This window comes from Bactrocera latifrons, unplaced genomic scaffold (genome assembly GCF_001853355.1).
Source record: "Bactrocera latifrons isolate USDA-ARS-PBARC rearing strain unplaced genomic scaffold, ASM185335v1 scaffold_111, whole genome shotgun sequence".
NCBI lineage: Eukaryota > Metazoa > Arthropoda > Insecta > Diptera > Tephritidae > Bactrocera > Bactrocera latifrons.
Genome location: NW_017534531.1, coordinates 1,016,949 through 1,039,497, shown reverse-complemented (window position 1 = coordinate 1,039,497; position 22,549 = coordinate 1,016,949). Strand labels below are relative to the sequence as shown.

Genomic DNA, 22,549 nt, shown 5'->3' with positions numbered 1-22,549 from the left:
CTTTTTATTTCAGCTTTGCCGCTATCTTATCAGCATAAATTTTTATTTGTCCAATGCTAGTTAGTCAGCATTTGGCTTTCGAAACTTTGTCGCTCATGATAAATTCTTATCTATTTGAAGATAAGCGAGACACTAGTTGTGGGCTTATAGCTTTTTTTTAAAGGTGTTCGCCGTTGCCGACACGAAAATCGAAAATTAGTACGATCAAGCGAAAGAGTGGGTAAGGTGCGTGTACCGCTGTCTATAATTATAACGAATATTGAGATAAAAAAAATTAATATTTTGTGGTCTTCTAAGTGGGTTAATTGAAAGAGAACAAGTGTAATAGAATTGTGAGTTTAACATAAGTTGGTTAAGATAAGAAAAAAATTTTAAAGTAAAAGAGAATTTTGAGAAAATAATGTTAATAAAACTAACTTGAAAAAAATATTGAAACAAAAGCTAAATAAATGCGAACAGAAAAGAAAAGAACAACGAACGCACAAATCTGATATCGGAAATTTGGAAATGCAACAAATTTCGAAAATTGTGAAATTAAAAAATATTTAATTTTTTTGTGAAACTTAAGTTAGCGAGCAAACAAATGTATTTTCGAAATTTCGAAAATGAAATTTTTTTCGAATATAAATTTTTTTTCGAAAATGAAAAATTTTTAAATTTTAAACATTTTTTTGTTACTAAAAATACACAACTCAAAAATAATCGAAAATTAAATTTTAAACTTTATACCTTAACAAAAATTTTCGAAAATAAGTTTTTCTTTCGAGAATGAAAAGTTTTGAAATTTTTTGTTTACAGGAATATGAAAGTGAAAAGAAAACAAATGTACTTTCGAAATTTCGAAAATGAAATTTTTTTCGAATATAATTTTTTTTTCGAAAATGAAAAATTTTTAAATTTTTTGTTAACAAAAACATGCAAGTGAAAAAAATAAAATTAATTTTTAAATATAAAAATTTTCGAAAATGAAAAAATAAAATTAATTTCAAAAAATTCGAAATTTAAAAATTTTCACATTTTTTGTTAGTGAAAATCTGCAAGTGAAAAAAAAATTCAGCAACAAAATGTTAAAAAAAACTAACATTAACTAGTCTGCTTATCTAAGAGTGTCAAATAGCTAAAGCAAAAACCAGCACGAACACACGCACATGTACATTATGTACATATGGATATGTATATATATTATGTAATATATACAATATTAACAATATCTTATCGGCAGACCTGAATCATAGTGGCTGAAATAGTTAACTAAACAGAAAAAAGTGCACAGAAAACCCTCTTCAAAGTCGAAATAAAAAATAATATATTACAACAGCATACCAACAAACTCGAAATATGTTATTTACCTGTGATATATAATATAAATATATATGTATGCCTCAAATTACTACCGTTATAACACGAATTGCGCTGATTCCACATTCACCTGTTCCTTATCAGTTTGTGCTTCTTATGGACAGACCGTTAAGCTTTGTCGTAGTGTGCATTTGTAATCGTATACAGTGGCACTGACTAATAATCGGACTTATAAAGGCAACAAAAACAATTTGTTTTATCGAAAATTATAGTTTTGATCAAAAAAAAGTAAATATGTATTATAGATAAAAAAACAGAATAGTTTATACTATAAAATCTGTAAGTAACCAACAAGAGAGTGTAATTTCGAAAACTCAAAAGTAATGATCAGCTTTTAATTCTTAAAAATCAATATTTCCTTTGGACAATTTTTTCACAGAGACTTTCGCGATAGTATGTAGTTTTCCAAACCATGCTTACACTTTATAGATTTGAAAAATTTGATTTTCGAAAAGTTTTTTATAAAAAAAATGTTCGAATTCCTTCCGAGATCAACAAAATTATCTACGACATTTAAGTTATGAATGTCAACGGTGACGTGGGAGTCAAGTCGCGAGTGCGACGAATGTTTTTTGATAACAGAAGATATTTCGTCTTGCCTTCGTTCACAACCAAACTTATTTGTTTTCAACCTTTGTCCAAACTGGAAAAAGAAGAACTAACTTATGGCCAATGATATCATTATTGTTAGTTTTCACAGCCCTAGTAGTTTTAAAACCAGCGAAGAGGGGGTATGTCTCGGTACTGTTTTCACGAATCGTTTCCATTATTTCATTTTTTCAAACGACCATATTCTACAACGAAAGTGATATATGGGATGTGTAGACTTCTTACTTCAGCAAGCCTTTAAATGGATGTTTTTTAGCTACCCAGAGGATGCTTGGTCAAAGACCGGAAGTCATGAACTGTTTGAACCATATGTAAAAGAATTGTCTCTGACCTCTGCCAAGTGAAAACAAAACTTTCTGACTTGCGTGAACTTCTACACAAAAGTCCATTGATGATATATAATATCGATAAATTTCAAAGACATCTTACTTAAGTTAAATACAATGTTTTCACGGTTAAGTACTTTCCCTAAACCCCATTTACTTGACATAATTATTTTCGAAACTTCCGGTTCACTTTGTGCCTTATATACGAATACAAATAGTAACTAAAACTGGTTTTAAGTTTTTCGCTTTACAGTTAAACATATAAATATCACGTAGTATATACATATCTAATCTACATAAGGCCTCATATTGTGTGTCTTTAAACACACAGTTTTAGAAACACTCATATAGTATATACATACCTATATACAAGTACGCATAAATATGGTTTACATAGGTACTCATAATATATTTTTACGGTTTCAAGCTCCGTTAGACTAGGCACCTGTTCTTATCGGCGCTCTCCTATCAGCTTTTTATTTCTTAACTTCTTTGCACATTCAAAACGCCATTACTTTTCCAATGTAAAAATCTATGGAAACGCACAGTGGTGCTTGGCTTCATTTCGGTGACGTCATCGCTTGAATATTTCATTCATTTTGTTTATAGTTCTTGGTATTGATAGCGTTTACAATCGATAAGTGAAGCAAGTGAATAAAACAAATAAATTCCACTTGCCGATTTCACAAGCGATTTCTCTTTGGTATCAGGTGCAAAGCTTGTAAATAATGTGGTTTAGTATTTTGAAATTTGAGATAGTTTACTTTATTATAAAATGAGTGCCAGGTAATTATTTATAGCTGCCAAATGTGAGTCACGGTATTTCTGCGTAATAATACTATATAAATATATACTATATATCTAAGAGACATCAATGTATTTGTTCGACATTCAGTAATAATGTTTTTCTAGAGACATGAATTTCAATATAATTGAAAATAAGAGATAATATTTATTGTTTCCTGATTCAAAATATTTTAGAGTTTTAGTTAAATTAATTTGCAATTAAATGCTACTTGGGCCTTTCAGTTGTAAATTGAGAACAATTAGTGATTAAATTTTGTTTCTTATTAAATTTACAATAAATTGACAAATCTTTGTGGGTTACTAATTGAGCACAATTAGTTGTTAAATTGCTGAAATTTACTTAATTGCTCAGTTATAATTTTTTTTTTTTTATTAAAACAAATTTACCAATTTTTGGGGTTTGCTAATTGAGCAATGAAATACTAATTGGGCAATTAGTTAATTGTCTCAATTGTAAATTGAGAACAATTAGTAATTATATTTACTTTATTATTAAATATATAAATTATATATAATATAAAAAATAAAAAAATAAATTTATAAACTTTCCGGTTTGCTAATTGAGCGCAGTTGCAGTTCAATTGCTGAAATTTCCTTAATTGCTTAATTGTAATTGTTTTTTTTTTTTTTGACACAGAAAAATTGCGAATTAAATATTCGTATCAAAATATACTAATTTGACTTTAAATTGCTTGGTTTTGGTCTATAACTGAAAGGCAATAAAATGCCAATTTGCTGAAATTGTTTTAATTGCAGAATTAGTAAACTTTTGGAATGCAGAAAGCAAGAAAATTTATTTTTTGGTTTGTAAATTAAGGAATTGTTTTTTTTTTTTTTTTTTTTTTTTTTTTTTTTTTTTTTTTTTTTTTTTTTTTTTTTTTTTTTTTTTTTTTTTTTTTTTTTTTTGTTGACATAGAAAGCTACGAAATGTTGTGAAATGATTATTTGTAACAAAATATTATATATTAGATAACTAATTTATTTGACAAGAAATTGATTGATTTTTTCTTTGTAAATTAAAAAACGTAACTGCCAATGGCTGAACATTTCTTAATTGCACGATAAGGAGTTTTTTCTGGCACAAAATCAATGGAAATCGAACTCGAGTTGAGATATTTGTTAATCATACCAAAATTTTTTAAATAAGATACTACGTAGGGAACCAATTAACTAATAATTTTGCTTGTAAATTATGGACAATTAATTGCTAAGTTGCTGAAATTATCCTAATTGCACAATTAGAAATATATTTTGACATGGAGACCAAAGAAATTGATCTCGAATTGAAAAACGGTTTTTCATACCAAAATTTGTTATATGCCATATTAATTTAGTAACAAATTGATTGATTTTCAGTTTATTAATTGAGAACAATTAGTTGCTGAATTCCTAAAATTTTGTTAATTGCATAAGTAGTAAATATTTGGAATGCATACATCAAGGAAATTCAACTCAAGTTGACAAATAATCTACAGGAAATGTATACAATGTATGCCCTAATCACCTCACTTGTTCTTGCAACTCGCATTGTTACTCACAGTACTACGTATTGATGACTCAATTAAGTAAATATTTGTATATATGTAAGTGCCTATATATAATATGGTCTCTCACTCATACATACAATTTTAATCAGTTACATATATGAATTCAAGGTTGACAACCAATCGATTACAACATGCTGTGTAAAAGTTAATTTAACATTTTTGACGACTTAATTACATATAAATACTCTCATATTGTATTTACAAACATTTTCAAGATAATAAAATTTATTTCTAATAATGCGAACTCGCCACTTTATGTACCTAATTGCTGCCAGCAGTTCAATTCTGATAAAAATATGTACATTTTATTATGTTGCTATTAGTTTAGTGGTAGATAAGCATAGGTGCTTTTGAGGTACAAATCATAGACGCTAAGTGTGTGCAATTCACACACGCATACATACGTAAACAAGAATACATGTGTAGTGGTAGAACTATGTTTAAAATGTCCGCAATTAGAATAATGTTAACCAAAGAGGCGAGAATAAAGTAAGACAACAGCAAATTGAGCACCGAAATATTTGGGTATGACTAGGCGTATGATTAATGGGGTTTAAAGCTAGTATGCCAAGGGTAGATAAAACTAACGAAATTTCGTAATAACAACTAATTTGTATATAATATTACTCAACTGTTTGGGAATTTTTATGAATATAGCTGAATTTACTAAAATTTTCAAAGAATCTTAAAAAATATTTATTATAGAATTTGTAATTTTTGCCAGTTCTGCTTGATATTCATTGAAAGTTGTTACATAAATTTAAAATTTTTTCACAAAATCGCGTTTACTAAAAATTGTAGAGATTATTACAAAAATTAATATTGTTAACTCTTCTTCTTTAACTCGCCTTAAACACCAATTTTATCGGTGTTTACTGAAAATTGTTGGAGTTTAACATTAAACACTACCCAGAGATATAAAAATTACCATAGCAAACATTTTCCTTTAACTCAAATTAAACTCCGAATTTTCGGAGTTTAACGAAAATTGTGGAGTTTAGCAATAAGCCCACCCCGGAAATACAAAAAATAATACGGCAAACATTTTTCTTCAACTTTCCATAAACTCCGAATTTTCGGTGTTGACTGAAATTTGTGGAGTTTGGTATTAAACACTAGGCAGAGAAATAAAAATTAATATAGCAAAACTTTTCCTTAAACTCGCCCTAAACTCCGAATTTTCGGAGTTACTGAAAATTGTGGAGCTTAGCATTAAACACCTCCCAGAAATAAAAGAAATAATATGGCAAACATTTTTGTTTAACTTTCCATAAACTCCGAATTTTCGGAGTTTACTAAAAATTGTTGACAATTTCCCAAAAATACAAAAATTAATATGCCAAAAATTTTAAAATACAAAAATTAATAGAATAAGCTTTTTAAACATTCCAAAATGAAAACCTATAACTTCTTATAAAATATTAAACTCGAGCTTATGTTCCCAATTTTTCCTCATATTTTATTGAAAACTTTTTCTACAATTTTCTGCTATATCTTAAGTCTTAAAAAAATTCAAAACCAATCCTAACAAAACTTTTCCAACTCTCTGCCATTTCAGCCACCAACCGATTTCAAATTTAACGAAGCACTAACGGATTCCTACGTAATCCACCAACAGCAACAGTATGTCACCAACGAACGTGATGCGCACCGGCGCAGCACTACTACTGCTCTGTCTAACCTTCCTATGTTGTAGCATAGGCAACACGCATGCGCAAGAGAATATTATGCCACAGATACCACCCTCTCTCGAGGAATGCTATAATACCAGTTACTTTATGAATCGTCAAAATCGCCTGCCAGCCACAATCGAAACGCTGATTTCACTAATCGAAAAGGTGGAGAACACACCCACCTACAACTATGATATGCGCACGCTAACAGTGGCGCTGCTGCAGCGCTTCCGCCAAGATGGCATACAACGCGCCTATAATGTAGCCGAATCGCCGGGTGTAATACCATACAGTCCGACCGGTTTCCAATTTCCGAAATTTCGCATATTACTATCACGTCTGATACCCGGCAATGCCTTCACCTTCCCCAACAGCACGCTGACACGTGAGGAGCGTTGTTCGCTACACTTTATGCTCTCCAGCTCGCTAGATTTGCGCGTGCGCGGCGATGAAAGTTCCGTATGTAATAATTTGTCGCAGTATCGCGCGCAGCGCTTTCGACGCTCTCCAAATGTGGAACGTAAAGGCGGTTTTGTCGGCGATGTCGAGGTGTTGGAGAGTTTCAAAGCTAAAGCGCAGAAACGCGGTTTTAAGAAGGGCGCTTACAATGCGCTAGATTACGACTTCGGCTGGACGAATACGGGTACCACGACCAGCACAACAATCAGTCAATGTCCCGTGGAGAATGGCGTTATTTGGACGCCTTGGGGCACAGTGGCTGCCGGTGCATTGCTAGCTGGTGTTGCCACTGGCTTACAACAACAAACTGTACAGTTGCGCACATTGTTAGCGCTATCGAGCCGTAGTAATGGCTATACAAATTTGCCACAGACAGCCACCGTAGGTGTGGACAATCGTTGGGCCGCCACCTTGGCAGGCGATCTGGCCGAAGTGGCGCTGGTGCAAGTGCCGTTCACATCCGCCGAGACGGCTTCGGTGGGCGCTAATGGCGCCTGGAATAGCACCGTCATGCCCGAATGGTACTTCCTGACGCAGCGTAAAAACTTTGAAATGACCGACGCCGAGATACGTGGCGGTTTGGATGGCCTGATTATTGCACAGAATATCGTCTCGTGGCGTACGCAGTCGTCAAATATGAAGCTGTCGCAACTGTTGCGCATGTACTACTCGACGAATGGCGTGTTGAATAGTGGCATTATGGCATGCAATCGCAAAGCCAACTTCGCAACATATGCTCCAAACAATCAGATGATCTTGCAGACGAGCGCTTTCTCACAGGTATTGGATCGCGAAATGCAACTGGGTGTCACATTGTCGCCGGCAAACATTGCGACATTCTCATCGTCGGCTGCAGCTGCTCTGCAAAGCTATGTCCGTGAGTATTACCAAAAGTATATTTTAAGAGTTCATTATCTTAAGCGTTTTTACATCTTAAGTAATTTAGTAAAAGCTACATAATCTGTAGAACAGAAACTAGAAAGAATAAATAGCTCATGATAAGACAATATCTAAGTAGAATTTGGATAGGAAGGTAAATTCTTATGACAATCAGAAGAAGTTGAAATCTTAGGACCAACTTCGGAGACCAGTTCTTCGAGAGCTGTACATGGTATTTTATTGTTCCATGTTTTCAAATAATTTGTTAGTATATTCGCACTATCGAAAACCGTACGCTCTCTGTAGGAAAGGACACCTCTGTTCTTTTCCGGGTTCCACTACTTCAGGCTCGGTCAGGCTTAGCTATCTCCGAAAAAATTATTAGTCCTAGAAATTAAATTGATTTAGTTTGCCTTGTGGAAACCAAAGACTTAACTGAAGGCAAATAATTCCGTGGATCTCAGCAGGAAGTCGCAGTGCTACAGGAGCTAGTTGTTAACTCGAAGTCCAGTAGTCTACCGAATTCCAAGTCGTACCCAATCCGATGTAATCGGGGTAAAAGTGCCCTTTCTTGTGAGCAGTTACCAGCAATTTCCCTATGACCAGGCATATAGGCATCACTAAATCCACAGCATACAAACTTAACCTTAATTTTTCAGTCGATGGTGTTAAGATTCCGACTATCGATAACCCCTACAATTTTAGAAGAAACTTTCCACAGTCTGGTCTAACTCACTCCTCATACGAGCGCGATTATCGCCAAAGTTCAGAGCCGCAACTAAATCCTCAAGTCGCTAGCCGGCAACACATGTGGAAAAGACAAAGAAACTTTGTTGGCAGCATACAAGATAATCGGCCAGCCGGTTATAACTACGCCACACCAATATGATCGCCTCGATGCAGTGAAACGCAGACGATAAAGCTCCAAACTTGTCAGAACACAGAAATCTGAGCTACAAAGGGATACCTCTTGATCCCTCCCATCGAACACCTGCTTAGTGAGGCCCATATGCTCCAAGTTAAGGAGTATAATGAACTCCTCTCCAAGTAGTTCCTACTGAGGTGCTTCCGAAGAAATCAACCGTGGAGCTACTTGGAGCGCAACCGCCTCCTAGGAGCACTAACACGTCATTCCTCAACTACGTCGACGACATCAAATAATACGACCAGACTTCGGACACGACTAACTTCCAACAAACACTAACCGCCATTCACAGTGGAGCCATTAACACCTTCACCGACTCCCTCTTAGCACATGCCATACTTGGAGCCAAACCATTGTAAACGAAGAGCTCGAGTTGTCACCAGAAACGAGAGTGACCCTTGTGCGGCTTCGTGCTGGATACTGTAGCAGGTTAAACTCCTACTTGTCCAGAATAGACCCCGACATATGAAATATATGTTCAACCTTCTTTATGAGTTTCAAACCATTCTTTAAATAGTTGACTGCGCCTCTTCAACAGCAGCTTTCTCCATCATTAGTTCTCTCAGTACGTATGAGAGAGCTAACAGAAATAGGACAAATTTCCGTGATAAGATCGAAGAATCAGAGAATTTCAGAATGCTCCAGTGTGAACTTCTTTATGCTCCCAGCTTCACTGACAACGATCTTCGCAGCCATGCACCTGTGTTCTATATCTATCCACGGCTGTTACGTGAGGTACGCCCGTTCTTGCGTTCGCGATTTCATATTTTCTTACAACAAACATAACTCCCTACGCATTTACAGGTTTGCTCATAATGCTGATACCTTCTAATCGAATTCATCATCTCAGTTTTTCAACTTTTTCATTAAAATATATTAGCTTACAGCTAACTCTCGTCTAACTCATCACACTCTTTTCTCTCTCATTTCAGCGAATAGTCTTAACGACGTTACCTGTACCGTTAGCAGCAGCGCCAATAGCGTTACCAATATGATAACACCCATGACCAATATCTATGTGTTCTTGGATACAACCTGGCAATACAGAAGTATTGTTGACTATCTTGTGTGAGTGTTTCAGAAACAGCATTTTGCATATAATCTCTCTCACAGACACACAAACTAACTCGCCATGCATTTTACAGTTACATACTACAACGTCTCAACATAAATCCCTATGCCAGTTCGGTCACCTTATTAGCTGCTTACGATGGTTCGGTTATTGTCAATACCACCAATTATCTACCCGACATTTTTCAAGGCTGGAATGTGACCCTGCAAGCACAATGTGAGTTCGCTTTCGTTCGTTTCAATACACTAATCTCTTGCTAATACCAAAACAAAAATAAATAAATTTTTCTCTCCTCTTCACCGCGCTCTATGCGCTGTAGATACCGCCGGCTTTAATTTGCCTAACGTCTTGCAAACCATACAAAACTTGACCCAAGCCTACATGAGTGCCGAACAAACCAACTCCTCAGTGGGCGGACGCTCGCTAATCGCTTTAATGCTACCCTATAGCACCGTACAAGTGAGCTCCAGCGATTCCTCTTATGCCATCACACAATTGCAATACATTTACGAACAAGTACCCGATCTACGTTTCATTTACTACACCAGCGGTCAGATCAGCCGCTTTGCAACATTCGTACGCAATCCCAGTCAAGATTTGTTCACGCTGAATACGGGCAGTACGCCGTCCGTTTCGTCCGGACCGGTCGTGTCGCGTATCGTACAAAGTAAGTTTGGGGGACTGCGCTCCTCATTTCACTCACTGGCTTAATTCCAACTGACATTCGTATTATTTTCCTTTATTCGCCTCCTGTTGCAGTTCCGCGTCGTATCATCAATCCACGTTGCGGCTCCAACTGGATAACGCCCTCGTGGGGCACCGATCAATTGGCACAGTATCTCAATCTGAATGGCACGAACTTCTATCGCATGGTACCAAACTACTTCTACGGCGCCGGCAGCAATCGCAATGTAGCCATACAATCGACCAGCGGCATTCAGTTCATCATATGCACCTCACGCACCGTTCCATTACCAACCCAAAGCAATGCCACCAATGCCAATGGCGGTTCAAACGACATCACTTGCGGAGCAATCGGCAATGGCTTCTCCTATGATCTGTCCAATGCTTGCAACGGTTACAGTTACATTAGTCAGTGCCCGCCGCTGTATATCTCCGTGCAGGCACCCACATTCATACAGACGACAGTGTCTTGCACGGACAATGCTTGTCAAACACCAAATCAGGCGCGTTACGTCATTTCGGTGACGAATTTGGGTTGCTATAGTGGCGTGGCCGGTCTCTTTGCCAGTTTCGTTACGATTGCGCTGGCTTACATCCTGCGTGAGGCCTTGCAGTAGCATCGTTGCGCGATCGGCTTATTTGTTTAGTTTTTTTCTACACACATACATACGTTTTTTCATATTTTGGTTTACCAGTGTTGCCAATGTACTTAGTACAGTAATAAAATACAATTTTAAGTTCAATCAGCATGCAAAAAGGTCACGTCACGTGATCCTCCATAGTACACAAATAAGAATAATGAATAGTATATGCTCTACATAGGCGGCTAAGTTCATCAGTTTCTATTTCTATCATATAATACTATATATACATACATATTGTTGATTTACATTTCACTATAATTTATTGTTTAATCGTATTACGAATAAAGTACGAATGCCATAAACGTAAATCAGCAGAAAAAAAAATATTCTAGTGTTATTAATCCGAACTTTAAAGCAAACGATAGAGAGCTTGTATTGTTCACTAGGAAGCACAATACTCTCGAAGTTAGAACACCATTGTAAGCTCAAGTAGCACTTATACAATATAACATGGGCCTAGCTTCTTGTGCGAATTGCCGGTTCTGCGACTTGTAGTCTGTAACTCCAGAACACCTGCTAATTGACTTAAGAGAGGGCACAATAGCCGTTAGATCGAGCAATCCTCATTTACTTTACTCTCTAATCTAATCTACACCATCATTATTAAATGACACCAGTCTGTAGGAGATAGAGAAAGCTACTTGCAACTAATTTTAGACAGGCAATTAAACTTAAAGGACAGAGTAAAGAAAGCAGCTACAGCACCCTACACCTCAAAAAGAATGATGGGTCCCAAATTGGATTTAATGCTTTCGGTAACTCATTGGATCTACACAGCGGTTATGATATATGACATTCGTGTACAGTGACTAATATTGGGAAAGAAATGAATCAGTAGAGCTCTCAGAACAACGCCAAATGAAGCACTTAACATCATTTTACATTTGTTGCCAATAGACTTTTTCTGTAAGCATGTGGTGCCGAAGTCAACTCGTGGACTGAAAGAGTCCTCCTTATAAAGATAATTAAGGTACTTAATAAGTTACCGTTTCTACCCAATACCATGGACATTCTTAATCTTATTAAGGGTGGCCAATTGACGGAGCCAATACGAAAAATTATCTACTCACCACGAACCAAACCAAGTTGTGGCTTTTTCTGAATGAAATGGCAGCTCTTGAATCTCTTCAGATTGCGCTTTGTCTCAAATGTAGCAATTTTGATTGTTTACAGTCTATTGAACCAGAAATGAACTTCATCGCTAAACAAAATTTGACTCGAAAACATCAGATCTTCTCGCAAGTTTTCAAGAGCCCATATGCCTTGATCACACGTAACGAGTAAAGCGGCGAGACAGTGACTCGGCCGAGTGCTCGTTTCGTTTAAACAGTAAGGCGAGTAATGAACCGAGTCAGTGGGCGAGTATAGTGGCGAGAGAGTCACTAGAATCACATTTTGTTTACTAGGCCGAGTGCTGCTTTTTTCTTCACTCTTTTGCCCCTTCTGAGCAAATCACTGACTCGCTCGTTGCATGTGAACACGCGTTCGGTCTTCACTCGCCACTCGGTCGATTTTTATGTTGTTTATTTAGTTTCAATTGAATTTTGAATTGTGAATTGTGAAACAATTGAAATGGCAAATACTCTTTTATGAGATGCGGTAGAACTTCATTAAAAACTCTTTTAAGGTGTCTTTTTCTACCAAACATTGTAAATAAAACTTTGAAAAACTTCACTGTCTAACTAGATGAACAAAATACGTGTAAACCTCTACTCGCCAACGCAACTCTCTCGACCGAGTATCATACTCGGCCAGAATACTGTCTCGCCACTGTACTCGTTACGTGTAACAAGGCCAATAAAACGAATGCCGAGTAGCTTCAGTTCTGGCACAAAATGTATTTTGTACGCTTTCAATTCAAAATCGACGTAAAATGTGCCAAGTCGTTCCATACATCAAGAAACAAATAAGTTCTCGTGTCTTCCCAATATCATAGAATTACAATTAATCTTACAGACCTGAACCTAAATTCGGTCCCCAATATTGCCTATTCGTATATACAGATTGCCAAGTAGCTTTGAAATCACTAAAGTCAGTTAAGGTTTCATTAAAGATAATGAAAAAATGCCTTGATCTCTTAGTGGAACTAAGATTCTACCAATTTTCACCCTAAACCTGTAATAAATTTCAAGACATGCTGATATTCCTGTTAACTGTGAAGCAAATGCGGTACATTGTAATTAGATTCCAATTTCCAAAAAAAGAACGGAATTTGTATGTCACTGGCTACTTGCCGATATTTAATGCACAAACATGTCATAAAAATAGTTGAGCTGCGTGAAGTATATCCCTATCTGACTCAACAAGCCGACAAAAGTACTCAAAGGAGTATGCACCGCACATGGCGGCTATTAAAATTAAAAAGGAATGACATAGGCACATTAGTAAGCGGTCACTCCCTAATTGGTAGTCATGCCAATATGTTAGACTAGGAATATCATAAACTGTCTATTGCAGAAACAATAAGGAGGTAAAAGACGAGAGGACTATAAAATATACTCTCTCTTTGTATAAAAAGATAATCGAAACTATTGATCGAGAATTTTTTGACGATGCGTCGGCGGTTGCACAGATAAAACTTTTTTTTTTACTGATGAGTTTCAGCAGTGGTTCAGAGAGGAAAAAATAAAGTGAGAAGATTTTATTACCGCTGGTTTCACAAAGGACATCCTTAAGGTTAAGGTGCGACGTCAGACAGCCACTCTATTTACGAACGTTAGTTAAACTTTTATAATATGTTTAGATAATTTTCAATATCATTGTTGAAAAGAGTCAACCTTAATTCCTTCTTTGCTTTCCTTTAAGTAGTAGAAACTAGAATTAATTTATATAACAGCCTAACTGGCAACTTCGCATCATTTTTATGGGTGGGCAGCACCAGGTTGAAATCCAGATTTGTATTTAGACCTAATCTCAAAAGAAATGTTTTTACCGCCTTCGAACGATTACTTACTGAGGCATACTTTTGAAAAGCGATATATAAATTTGAGAGAAACGACGACAGCTCAAAGAGGTTAGAAATTTCATTGCAGAAGTCAAAACGCGACGTGATTTAGTAACCAAAGTCAACTTAACCTTCCAAAGACATGAGTTGTGAAGCATTTGCTAGCTTGAGGACAAAAAATATAGACAGTCCTACCTTCGACGAACCTGGAGACATAGCCGAAACTGAGATTAGCCGTCACAACAAAGTTTTGATAGGATCAAATTGATTTGATGCGGTTCTATTATATAGGAGTTTTAGGTAACACAACGGACCGCCGTTCTAAGCGGTCTAAGTGAGTTCGCTGTTAGAAGCAACCTCTTAACCCAATGTAACCTTCTTAGTTCTTACCTTATTAATATTATATTATTAATATGCTAAATCCTTTTTTAAATTCCACAGCTTGGATGTACTCAGACTGCTATGCCGCTGAGGAGAGCCAGGGTATACACAATATGACTACAATTATGACGAATATATTTGTATTTTTGGATACCACGTGGCCGTATTATTTCGTCGCGGACTATGTTAAGTACGAAAATTCAACTAATTTAAGTTATTTAGATAAAAAAGAGAGAGTACTATTAGAAATGCCTTACTTTCCTGTACTTCATATATAGGGTTTTGCTAAAGGTAGAGTATTTTTGAGAAACCCAAGTGCTTTTGATACTAAAGAACTTTTTATTTAATATAGTAGCTTCGGTCCAAAAGATTATTCCAATGCGTTCTCTATTAATTCTTTCAAAATCTCTGGAGGTATACTGATGATTTCGGCACGAATGTTGGGCTTGAGCTCGTTAGTATACCGAAGTTTTCTGGGTTAGACCTCGTATTTGAGATAGTGTAATATTTTAATAGTGAATGGTTCTTTTGAACACGTTCAGAGTGTGACGAAATGGTGTGATTTTATTCACAGTGTGACAGAAAGTCGTTCCGGCTCGTTGATGCCGTTATGGAAAGACCTTTATCAAGACTTTTTCTGTGGACTAATTGATGTAACATTTTCCGCTGAAAATATGGTCCGATGATGGTTTCAGGGTAATCCTCGACTCGAGTGTCCGTTTTTGTGAGTTCATTTCCAGAACCGATGATCTTGAACGACCTTTATGATATACTAACTAACTATAGGTGTATATGAAACCTACTATCACATTGCCTTCCATCTTTACTTTTGACATAACCACAAAAAAATTAGCACAAATTAACTCTCAAAACCTTCATTCTCAGCTTCGTCCTCCAGCGGCTGAATATAAATCCCTACGCCAGCGCTGTCACAATACTCTCCGCCGCGGATGCTACAATAATGGTCAACACCACGCATTATATGCCAGAGGTCTACGAGAATTGGAATATTACATCGCATTCATGGTGTAAGTAGCAAATCTCTTACTCCAACAAAGTACCAAAAGCATAACTTTTGTATCCTTACAGACAAACCTGGTTTCAGCCTACCACAGATACTCAATACCGCCGCCGATTTAGCGCGCAATATTATGGATGTCGATCGGAATACCTCTTCTTTGGGTGGGCGTTCGCTGATCGCATTGCTCATTCCCAGCCCAATAGCCTATGTGCCCGACTGGGATATGAACTATGCGTTAAACTTCCTACAAAAACTCAACTACTCAGTGCCCGATCTACATTTTCTCTACTATGGCGGTGGTGCGTTAATACGTTTCGAAGATCTGGTGCCCAATGCTCATGCGGACATCTTTCCACTCGGCGAGGAATACGGCGTTTGGACGGCAGGCACACCGGTTGTGCGACGCATACGTGAAAGTCAGTGATCTTCAGGCATTCATTAATTTTTATGTACAATAACTCTCCGTCTTCCCTACAGTTCCACGGCGCTTAGTTAATCCACGTTGTGGCGCCGGTATGTACGCCAATACGGCCGGTGCCAATGAAATGGTGCAATATGTACGTGCTGGTGCCATCAATTTCTACCGCATTATGCCGAATTATTTCTTCGGTTCGACGAGTTTGCGTTATCTACGCATCACGCCTCAAAGTCCGGTTTCGTTTATTGTCTGCAGTTCGCGTACGATCCCTTTGCCATATCGTAAGGATGGTGCGGATCAGCCGGAACAGGGTTGTGGCCAGACAGCTGCTACCAATGGTTACTCGCTGGACTTGAGCGAACTCTGTGCGGGTTACACGCAAATCGAGGATTGTCCGCCACTTTATGTTTCCGTGCAGGCCCAACAATTTATCAGCAGCAATGATTTGTCCTGCACGAATCCAGCTTGCGAGTTGCCCAATGCAGCGCAGTTTCTCATTTATGTTAACTATTTAGTCTGCAACACAGCCACGAAGCTGGCACTGACGTCCGTGTTTACAGTTATTTTAAGCATAATTCTTAGTACAAAAATTTTTGAAATCACGCTCGAATAAAAACAGTTCATACATAGAGACTGCCAATAAGGACTCAGTGCTATTGAATCATTCAATCACGTACAACGGTCTTGGACTGTGATAGTAGCGACTGTCCACATTGGACCGGATTTATTTGAGACCAATTTGAAAGCAAAGTTTTCTACAACAACGTACATTAAAAGAAGTCCATATTACAGTAGTTGCAAGCAGACACTAGAGCTCGGCCAAACCGCTAGTTTAAATGAGGGCAAGAACTGTCATCGAAAATATATACATATATCCGTTCTGAAAATTTGTTTTGCAGATCCTTTATCGAATTTTGCGGGAATGCTAAAACCTTGACAAATAAAAAAAATTCTATAGTGGTCCGATTGTCTCGCCTCATAAGCAGTTTCTTGGGGAGAAAAAGATGTGTGAAAAACTTCATCTGAGCATCTGAGAGACTACTTCGAGTATATACAGACGAACAGGCAGAGGGAGATGGCTAAATCGACTCAACTGGTAACGACGATCATTTCAAGGGACTCGGACGTTTTCTCCTAGGTGTTCCTTAACTTCGCGGGAAACTTAAAACACCCTTTCAGGGGTATAAACAGATATTATAGCAATTTCTAACACTGTTCGCTGGAGAAAACTCAATACTACCTAGTTGCATATAGATGTCGCTTTCTTTAACGGTGAATTAGTACCACACCACACATACAGTGACTAGATGGCGCCACGTAATGTCATCAAAGTATTCGCCAAAGAGCATCCTTGCTTGAACTCGCTAGATGGCGCTGTCGCCCCATATAGGTTATCTTTTGCTTGCTACATCGTTCATAGATGGCGCAAAATCACTTAATTATTTATAATCATGGTTGGGAACAGTTGTTCAGTGCATTTTAATGGTCCATTAGTTAAAATTTTTTGTATATGTACGCCTTGAAAAGCTGAACCTATAATACTAAACTCTGAATATAACTTGAAATAAAGTCACTTATAGCCAACATATATACCATACTTTGAAGGCGCCAAATAAACGATACTAAGTGTATTATTGCCAGTAGCAGCGGGGAGAAAAAAATGCTTACTTCTAATCGTTAACTACGCATTACTGATAGACTGCTACTGATAGAATAGAGCACAGCAGAAAAACAGGCTCTGTTGGAGGCAACTTTCTGCGATGACCTAATGCGCTTAGTCCTGCTTTCATCGTCAAGAAGAGAAAAGTTAATAAACTTTCTTTGATGGCAAAGCTCAGTCATTCAAGAAAACTGACCACAAAATCTTGAGACTGAAGATCAGTTTTGCATTTTATTATAACTTGTAGTTATGTACCCCCCTTTATAGGACCGGACTTTGCGGGAAATTAACCGATGAGAAATGGTTTGTTAAGTTTAAAAAGAGGCGAAATGAGCACGAAGTGCATGAATGCAGTGGATGCCCAAAAGAGGTTGTTGCCGACAACAACAACAAAAAAGTCTTCAAAATAATTTTGGATGCCTACAAAGTGAAGTTGTTCGACATAGCAGACTTTTAAGTGTCTAAACTGAGCGAATATTTGGATACAAGAAAGCTCTATTCAAAGACAACTACAATTTGATAATTCGGAACAGTGTTTGGAGTAGTTCAAGCGTAATAAACTCGAAGTTTTGAATCAATATGTGACAATGGATGAAACATGGCTCCATCACTTCACTCCGAAGTCCAATTGACACTCATCCGAGTGGTCTGAACACCATGAACCCTTTACAAAGTGTCTTTACTTCGGAATGCGCACGGATTAAATTGTATTGACTACCTTGAAGGACCAGCCAGAGCGACTATTACAAAGCATTATTGAACCATTTGAAGGACGAAATTGCCAAAAAACGGCCGCATTTGAAGTAAAAAAAACAGTGCCGTGTCACAGATCAATGAAAACGATGGCAAGAATCCATTAAATAGGCTTCCTATTGCTTCCGCATCCGCTGTATTCTCCAGATCTGGCCCCAGCGATTATTTCCTGTTTTCAGAATTCCTAAGAATACTCGCTACGAAGAAATTTTCGTCGAATGATGAGGTGATCGCCAAAACTGTGGCGTCTTTTTGTCTTTTGAAACAAAGAACACAACCGTACTACAAAAGTGGGATTGAAAAGTTGGAGGGCCGTTATAATCACTAATTATACACTGGAACGCAGCAACTATACTGAATAGAAAAAAAATGAATTTTGTCAAAAAAATGTGTTTTACTATTTTAGCCCAGAGGTTTTTCAATTGACTTGGTATCTGCAAGAAATTTGGATTATTCCATAAGGCAATGGTGTAATCTCCAAAGAAATTGTTCAAAACCGACACCTAGAACACGCAGCTTCAATACTAAGTGGGCGGTCAGCAGGACATCGAAAAATCTACGCTTCCACCGGAGCTGAAGAGTTGGACTATGAACTACCTGAGCGGTCGACAATCACTAGTACTGTTTCRARGYAAAAACTCTAAATTGAAAGGAATTAATGAGGGAATTCCGCAGGATGGTGTCCTCTWCCCGTTACTSTTTAGCTTCTACATCGGACAATGGAATCGGTAGCATGTACTCAACAGTAARYGGCTATMTCTCCCACYTTTCTCACTTCAAAKAAACGTTGTTAGCAACATAAAMGGCAATCGGCCGGCCGGTCCTGTGAAACGCAGACGAGGAAGCTGCAGATATGTCAGAACACTGCACTCCGGACATGCCTGTTGATGTCTTCTCATCTAAAGAGTGAGACCCGCACTGCTTCTTTAAGCAAATTCTGCTGCGGGCTTTTCGTAGAAATCCTCCTGGGAGCATCAAGAGGTCATTTCTCAACTACGTCGACGATATAAGACAATACGCCGACCAGACTTCGGACGCAACTAACTTTAGACACGCACTGACTACCATTCACAGTGTAGCCATACCTTCACGAACTCTCTCTCAGCGAATGGCGTATTTGGAGTCAAATCACCATCCATTGTAGACGAAGAGCTCGAGTTTGCCGCGATAATCGAAAGCACCTTCGTTCTGAATACTATGGCAGGTTCAACTCCTATTTATCCAGAATCGACCCGACATATCAAACATATATCCAGCATGCAACGAGTCCCCGAATGACTCTAACCACCTCTTTGCATGTCCAGTTAACCCCACACTTCTGACACCCTTCTAATTATGGTCCGCCTACGTCTAAACCAGACGTTTCCTTGGCCTACCGTTGGATGACCTCGATGACCACTTATCTGAACCTTACCAAACTAAAGGGGAAAAGACAACCGAACAACTCGAGTCCAACCATTAAAATAAAAAATTAGAACTTTATCGAGAAAATTAATTTCACCAATTTCCTTAATAATAATCACCAAAACAAGCTTTCGCCAAACCATGGAAAACTTGTCAGGCAGAACGGATTGCTACCTCTGGCATTTCTATATATGTACCTATGCTTATAAGTGTGTATGTACATATGTATAAGTGCATACTAATGCAACGGAACAATTAAAAATTATTTATCGATTTGTTAAATGCACAAAAATAAATTCTCTGGCATTTGTTATTGTTTTGACTATTATTGTTGGCCTTGTTGCTGCAAGCACCCGGTGGCAACACAAGTAAATGCAAGGCAACCAGGCATATGTAACGGTATTATTACATGTATGTGCGTGTGCCTGTGTGTTTGTGAAAATTGCGCGCAGACAGTTTGGGGTTGAGAAAGCGGCTGGCAAAACCTAGAAACTGGCGCTCACTCTCTCAACTGGACAGAGACACACACGCACACACACATACATACATTTTATATTTACACACATACACATTTAGAAGTGTACAATTCAACCATGGTGTTTGCCACACTTAACGAACACTTGTCGGTGTGCGGGGCGGTGGAGACGCGTTGCCAACTAAATACGAATTTAACGGTAAAAGGCTGGCGAGCTTTTGCAGCAGAGGCTGGGGGTGTATTGTAGGTGACGCCACAAGGTTTGAGCGCGGTATACAAGTAAGCTGCTAGGGGCTGAGCTATGCATGTCTATACATGTATGTACTATATGTGTGTGTGTTTCTGTTTACGTATATGCGTGTGTGTGTGTGTGCGTGTTTTTGTCTATTGGCCCACTAGTGTATTAGGCGTTTGCGCCCTACGCCCAGTCAAACGTATGCGAGAGCATGTGAGAGCGCCTTAAAACAGAGAGAGAGTGAGCGCCATCCATTGCAGGCAGGCAGTGAAACCGTTACAAACTTACCGTTACCCTGCGACAATCGCAATTATTATTCAATTGGCATTTGATGACAACACTCGGGATAACGGGACGGCTGGCTACAGCAACAGCAGCCGACGTCTAACAGCAGTTAGAGCAACAACACAATACAACAACAACGTGCAACAAGCCGAAGCAAAACTTTACGCAGTCAGCAGCGTCGCGTACGTGCGTGTGTGTGTGTGTGTGTGGGCGTTGGGCGGTCAACACTGCGTTCTTGCTCGACAATACGCCCAAACTTGTGCTCGTCCTCATTCTCATCGGGTGCGCGTGAGTGAGTGCCGCCGACTACAGACTACACAGCCTGGCCGACTGGCGCTTGTGACGACGTTATGTTGCCCATATTTTTGCTATGACAGTGTGTGTTGTGGCGGCCAACAGCCAGCAGCTGGCTGTAGCAACAGAAAAGCTAAGCAAAAGCGTTAAGAGCAAAAGCGTGTGCCACAAACGGATTTTCCATAGGTAGTCGAATAGACGCCATTTTTTTACTCGCCACACTTGCTAGTGTATGTGTGCGTGTATGCACTTAACATTGCATTAGTATTAGTGTTCGTGTTGGTATATATACATATGTGTGTGTGTGTGTGTGTGTGTGGTTATAAGGAAAAATATATATTTTATTAACGGCAGTGGTGTAGAGTCGAGTCGGCAGCGCCTCGGCGGCGCTCAAAAGGAGGAACACACGGCACAATGCGGAACACTTACTTTGGTTTTGGTAGTGTAATGGCAAAAGTGACGGGTAACGGTAACGGCGTCGGAGTCCGCAATAATAACGGAGTCTGAGTGCGAGTCTCGAAGTGAGACGCTAACGGTATTGTGTGTGCCCATATAAACGCTTAACGCTTGGGCAAAGTGTGAGAAAAAATTTTTGTGTTGCAAAAAAGAAAGCAGGAAACAAAAAAAAAATCTGTCGTAAAAATACTGAGTCAAAGAAACGGCATACGGCATTGGGTGGCAGCGGCACACAAAGCTGCCTGGCGTATGGCATAAGCCGTCGTATGCGCCCGAAACACTTGAAAATAAAGTTACTCCGCTTGTGTCTGCGAAACTTTATTTTATTTATAGTTTTTGTTTAATTTTTAGTTATTTATTGCGTCAATGCGACTTGAAATCAATTTCTGAAGCGCTTACGTGTACGCCAGCAAACGCTTTGGGGTCAAAATAGCGAGTGTGTAGAATTTTGCAGGCGCGTGGCAAGGACGACAGCAGCGAAAATGTCTTTGGCGATGTTGGTGAGTAGCGAAAATATGCGCTTAAGTAATTTTAATTTAAGTAATTAATGCAAATGCAAAATATTAAGTAACTGGCGCGCATCAAACAGTATATATATATATATATATTATAGTTAGTATATTTATATAGGAGTATGTACATGTATATACAATATACAGTTAACTGTATGTAGCTGTGTGTTAATCTGACAAAAATTTTAAAATCAAATGATACAAACATTTTTATTGATTTTTCGCCAATGAAAAACTCCACTACTCTTGGCTAACTATGGCTGCAATATTGAATCGTCGTCAAATCGACTAGCCAGCCGACTAAACGCTGCGCAGCCATGCTCTGCATATACCATAGCTCATAGTCGACAGCATTTCTATGGATTTTTGCCACTAAATACCACACAGCGACACACGTGCAAACATACAGAGTACACGTACATACATACATACATACACTGCTACAGCAGCGCCTTTGCGCTATGCAATGGCAAAACAAACCGTTATACATATGGGGTATTAGGGTTGGAAATAATTTGCATTTAATTAATATTTAAATGAATTTTTTTAATTAACATTTGAATTAAAATTTTACCGTTTTTTCGTATTTTTTAATTTTATTTTGAATTAAAATTTAAATTAAATTTTCTTAATTTTTTAATTAACACTAAAATTAATTGTATAATTAACACTTTAATTAAAATGTGTTTTTTAATATTTTTCATTTAAATTTGAATCAGGAATGAAA

The 22,549-nt window shown here is 37.9% G+C and overlaps 2 protein-coding genes across 4 annotated transcripts; both read left to right on the top strand.

Annotated features, from left to right (window-relative positions):
• The first annotated feature begins 208 nt into the window (after nucleotides 1-208).
• On the top strand, nucleotides 209-11,298 carry LOC108974292. 3 transcript variants are annotated; one of them, XM_018942027.1, is made up of 6 exons: nucleotides 209-225; nucleotides 6,207-7,657; nucleotides 9,517-9,652; nucleotides 9,730-9,872; nucleotides 9,976-10,323; nucleotides 10,416-11,298. In XM_018942027.1, the coding sequence occupies exons 2-6, from the start codon at nucleotides 6,274-6,276 to the stop codon at nucleotides 10,955-10,957; spliced, it is 2,553 nt and encodes an 850-aa protein (XP_018797572.1). In that variant the 5' UTR covers nucleotides 209-225; nucleotides 6,207-6,273; the 3' UTR covers nucleotides 10,958-11,298. The 3 variants fall into 3 exon arrangements, with proteins under 3 accessions (XP_018797572.1, XP_018797569.1, XP_018797577.1); XM_018942024.1 differs by lacking the exon at nucleotides 209-225 and adding an exon at nucleotides 232-332; XM_018942032.1 differs by lacking the exon at nucleotides 209-225 and adding an exon at nucleotides 1,268-1,638.
• Nucleotides 11,299-13,415: 2,117 nt separating this feature from the next.
• On the top strand, nucleotides 13,416-16,542 carry LOC108974306. The gene is made up of 5 exons (XM_018942043.1): nucleotides 13,416-13,454; nucleotides 14,370-14,499; nucleotides 15,195-15,337; nucleotides 15,399-15,746; nucleotides 15,808-16,542. The coding sequence occupies exons 2-5, from the start codon at nucleotides 14,375-14,377 to the stop codon at nucleotides 16,359-16,361; spliced, it is 1,170 nt and encodes a 389-aa protein (XP_018797588.1). The 5' UTR covers nucleotides 13,416-13,454; nucleotides 14,370-14,374; the 3' UTR covers nucleotides 16,362-16,542.
• The last annotated feature ends 6,007 nt before the right edge of the window (nucleotides 16,543-22,549 follow it).

Excerpts from the sequence above, each read along its gene's own strand:
- LOC108974292 (XM_018942027.1), top strand. The coding sequence starts at position 6,274 with ATGTCACCAACGAACGTGATGCGCACCGGCGCAGCACTACTACTGCTC. Across the intron at positions 9,653-9,729 it reads AGTATTGTTGACTATCTTGT|TTACATACTACAACGTCTCA; the intron begins GTGAGTGTTTCA and ends TGCATTTTACAG. Across the intron at positions 9,873-9,975 it reads TGTGACCCTGCAAGCACAAT|ATACCGCCGGCTTTAATTTG; the intron begins GTGAGTTCGCTT and ends TATGCGCTGTAG.
- LOC108974306 (XM_018942043.1), top strand. The coding sequence starts at position 14,375 with ATGTACTCAGACTGCTATGCCGCTGAGGAGAGCCAGGGTATACACAAT. Across the intron at positions 14,500-15,194 it reads TTCGTCGCGGACTATGTTAA|CTTCGTCCTCCAGCGGCTGA; the intron begins GTACGAAAATTC and ends CTTCATTCTCAG. Across the intron at positions 15,338-15,398 it reads TATTACATCGCATTCATGGT|ACAAACCTGGTTTCAGCCTA; the intron begins GTAAGTAGCAAA and ends GTATCCTTACAG.